This window comes from Serpula lacrymans, assembly GCF_000218685.1.
Source record: "Serpula lacrymans var. lacrymans S7.9 unplaced genomic scaffold SERLAscaffold_6, whole genome shotgun sequence".
Taxonomy (NCBI): Eukaryota; Fungi; Basidiomycota; class Agaricomycetes; order Boletales; family Serpulaceae; genus Serpula; species Serpula lacrymans.
In genome coordinates, this window is record NW_006763295.1 from 2,783,114 (window position 1) to 2,787,710 (window position 4,597).

General features: G+C 41.4%; 1 protein-coding gene across 1 annotated transcript; it reads left to right on the forward strand.

Annotated features, from left to right (window-relative positions):
• Positions 1-831: 831 nt before the first annotated feature.
• Positions 832-1,266, forward strand: SERLADRAFT_437738 (uncharacterized protein; the record flags this gene model as incomplete). The annotated part of the gene is made up of 1 exon (XM_007318068.1): positions 832-1,266. One exon carries the CDS (start codon positions 832-834, stop codon positions 1,264-1,266), a length of 435 nt encoding a protein of 144 aa, XP_007318130.1.
• Between the last annotated feature and the right edge of the window lie 3,331 nt (positions 1,267-4,597).

Consider the following 4,597-nt stretch of genomic DNA (forward strand, 5'->3'; position numbering starts at 1 on the left):
CATAGGTACAAACACTCTGTATTAGTATAAATACCCCAATAGATCAAGGAGACTCCTCAGTGAGTCCTCCTGTTGTATACCAACAAACTCTCTGCAGCTTAAGGGGTAACCACTCCCTCATCACCACCTTTATAGTGTGTTCCTGTGTGTGCCAGAGTAACTAACTCTTGGTTGTTACACTTGACTAATTTGTTTACTATTTTTTGAGTAATGGCTGAGATGATTTGGTCCCAGCTCAGGGCTTCACATGACTGGTTTTTTAAAAAAATCAGCAGTACACACATAGTTTTCAAAGAACCAGTAAAGAACCAGTTGCATACAGCCCCATATTAGAACCAAATCATCTCAGCCATTACTCAAAAAATAGTAAACAAATTAGTCGAGCTATCACAAATTGTAATTTAATAATATCTGAAGTAATCCAGCCAGGTCACCTCAGTGGCTAGAATTTTAGTGTTTTTATGTGAATTGTGCTCCAGCAAGCTTGTCCATTGTCCGGTCCTGCCCGTGGTTCAAGGGAGGCGAGGTCCCATTTCGCTTATTCATCACAAGCAGAGTCAAAGAACATCTTTATACAAAACTTGAAACTACAGAAGCCAAGCAAGTCTCGCTTCAGCTCAAGCTAGAGCAATACGAGGCTACTCAAGACATTTACATATTCTTCAAGACCAAATTCAGCAAAATATATACAACCAATTGTTAATGCATGATTGCGGACGGTGTATTGGAGCCTTGGACTTCATCAGAGGTCCTCAGCACCCTGGTTTATAAAGCCAATAATTCCTATATCCATGCATTGACATTCGTCAAATTTGTTGAACAACTGGGGGCATGGCGCACCTCCAACTACTAGATGCCTTGAAGGCACATGGCCTAGATCTTTTGTATAAGCAGGTTTTCTCCAAGGCTTTATCTTTGAAAGTTGCACCTGGAATTGTGGTTGACCTCATGTGGGCAATGGGAATTCTGTTACATCTTGAAGAACCACTGTCCATCCGAGAGCTCGCTCTCCTGATGGATGTGCCAACTCAAAACCTTGTCAGGTCTTTCCTTGGGATTCAATCTATTCTCCTTATTCCTGAAGCCAACAATAATCCGGTGCACCTAGTTCATACATTGCTCCGAGATTTTCCCTATTTGTCACGCTTCCATCACGATATGTTGCCTGAATATGATGCAAAGAAACAAGGGCCTCTTTTGGTTTACAAAGGGGCTCTTGCAGTATGCATTTACAAATTGCTTCCGTCATCTCCAATGAGCTCTTAATGGTTGGGAGGATTGTCATACAGAGTCACCTCTATCTGTTTCACTGAGCAGCTCTCTAACAAACTTCACCACTAACAGCAGTATATTTAGCTCTTTGGTAAATACCGTCATCCGAGATGGACTACCTAAAGGATCCTCAGAAATAAAGACATGGATAAGGGTAAGCTAGAACAATTATGCAAAACACATCTGACACAAAGTTGGTACAGAAATTGCCGCAATGTTTGAAAGATCTACATTCGGCATTAAGTAGGCTCAATAGCATGATAGAGCAAGCAAAAGTATGAAGTTATCTCTGATTCACAATGGCGAAACATTCTGAATCTTTGTCCCAAAAACAACATTTTAGCAAGTGCGTGTATTCCTTGTTACTTACCCTAGATGGTGTTTATATTTCACTGGTTTGAATCGGACATATGACAGGATGTGTGTGGCAATATCTCGTGATAAATGATTATTGACCTACATTGTAATCGGTGCATTGGCTTGACATAGATGGTAAGTTAATTCAAAACAATGAAATTGAGCTAATGTACCTCCACTATACACAGAATGTACGTCGTTTCAATATACGCACGCATACTACTACACTTGAAGGAGTTGACTGTGCACAAATGTACAGGACGTAAGTAGTGTAGTATTTACATAATGAGCATCTCAAAGATGGAAGGCTGACAAGTCTGCTGAACTAGTTTGTGCGTAATCCACTCATCTGATCATGCTACCTGCTGATTTGCTTTTTTCAAATCAATATTCCAGCTGGTGCGCTTATCAAGGCTTCTTCCTGTAAGGATTAATAATTATATTTTGATATGATTGTGATTCTTTAGAAGGTAATAAGTGCTATATCCCTTGCTGGATTTACTGATCATTATATTGTCTTCCGACCAGTTTCACAGTCTTGTATGTGCTCTCTATTACACTGGAAATACTTCAGATAGCTCACCATTGCTGCCCTACCATATGTTATCTTTAGCCTGTACGTAGTCATGTTCCCGTTCGTGCAAGGGTTGCTACTGATATTGTGATGCTCTTCAATAAACTCACAATCCTACATAACCCTACAAAACCGCCCGCTAACCACCCCATAATTCCATGTTGTGGCCTTCTCACTGGCAGCATGTACGTTGCCCTCGATCTTTTTTTGGCCAGATTTTGAGCTGACTATCTTGCCCTTCCTGACTTCCTCAGGACGTACGTCGCTCTGGATCTTGTTAGCCAGATTTGGGGCTGACTTCTCATGCTCTCCTTGACATTTTCAGAAAGTATGTTGCCTTCAAATCCTCTGTAGTCAGATTTGGCACTGACTGCCATGCCTTTCTTGACGTTTTCAGATTGTATGTTGCTCTGAATCTTTGTTTAGCCACATTGGGGGCTGACTGTCATGCCCTTTTTCATGTTTCCAGTTTGTACGTTGCTCTCAATCTTTTTAGCCAGTTTTGGGACTGATTGTCATGCCCTTCCTCATGTTTTCAGATTGTATGTCATTCTCAATCTTTTTTAGCCAGATTGGAGCTGACTGCCACGCCCTTCTTCACATTCTCAGGACGTACGTTGCTCTCAATCTTTAGCCAGATTTGAAGCTGACTGTCATGCCCTTGTTGACGTTCTCAGGACGTACATCGCTCTTGTAATTTTTAGCCAGTTTGGGGCTGACTGTCATGCCCTTTTTGACTTTCACAGCCAGTACGTCGCTCCAGATTTTTTTTTATTAAAAAAAAGCCAGATTTGGGGCTGAATGACATTCTCAGGAAGTACGTCTCCTCTCAATATTTTTAGCCAGATTTGGGGCTGACTTCCATGCCCTTCTTCACATTCTTAGCCTGTACGCTGCTCTCTATGTCAGTTTTTGGGCTGACTATCATGCTGTTCTTGATGTTCCCAGCTTGTATGTGACTCTCGACCTTTTTTAGCCAGATTTATGCTGATTGTCATGCCCCCCGTCACGTTCTCAGCCTGTACGTTGCTTCGCTTTTGATATTTTTTAGCTAGCCCGCATCCTCATCACTGATGTTGTTTTTGTCGTTAGGATTTCCGCAAGATGTGTGATCTTAGACTTTTAATGTAAGTCCGTAGTTTTCTTCTTTACAAATTTGTTTTGTTACCGCGTTTCCCCTCTTACACACAGCATTTGCGTGGTACAGTCACATACTGAATATGTGTGAACCTGAACCTGAAGATGGGTAGAGCATACCTACCTTGCAGTCTGCAAAAGCACTTTACTAACTTTCTCGCACTGCAGATCGTATGTTCTGTTATTTCTTGTTGCTTTCTGCCAAATTTTACAAACATATCCATTTTGCGGACTGTCACCTGAAATATTAGATGGTACGAAGCTTGCTTTACACACTTTGTACACATAGCGCTAACATATCTGGTATTCTTGGTATTCTTTGCAGAAAGTATATAAGCGATGCTGAGATCTACTTTTGGATTGCTGATCCTTTAATTCACTTTTAGTGGGTGTGTCGTCCGTTTCATCTTGAGTTAATAGACATTGGTTCAATGTTGTGCATGTGATGCGCTCCATCAATAGCGAGTATGTGAACTGTGTTCTTATTTTTCACATTTCCATTGTTCACAATGTCCCTTATAATTGCTACTACTACAGCGAATATGTCAGGAGGAAGCTTCATGTAGCCTTTTGAGGTTAGTCCCAACATCAGCCTGAGCTATGTTGCAACATAGTTAATCCTTGTATACCACCTTTTTCATGCAGGAGGTTTGCTGCAAAGCTCAAAAGATCATGGTTGGGGGATTCCGGAAGGGCACTTCAAGGTATTTACTCGTTGTGGGTTGGCTAGCAGGATGTGGATTATGATGCCTCAGGCTGTGCACATTTTCAGATTTTTAGGTACCACGATCTGGCGGTTGGAGGCGGCGATCTAGCCCAGTCTTTTTTGAGATTTCTGTAGGATGGATTGTGGCTGGTGACGTTGGATGAGGGTGAGAGGCTTGAGAAAAGAGAGGGAAGGGACAGATGGAAAAAAGGGGTGAGGGCGAGAGTAAGGCTGTAGTTAAGGCGTGTTTTCTTCAAATTTTTTCTTTCTTTTGTAATATATTATTGTGTCAGATTGTCTGTATGTTGACTGCTGCATTTGTATTCTGGATCGTTTGACCTTGATGGTCATTCATGATTTAAACAGATTGTGAGTTTTAAGAATGTGTTCACAACAAAACACTGAGTAGGCACAGTCACTATAGGTATTTGCAAGACACTTGAGACCTTGATATTGTGCAGGGGCACACCAGGCGATAGGTAAAAAAAACATTTATTTTCAATTATAGACAATATTCAACCTTACTGGTGGCGAACACGCAAGATCTACCT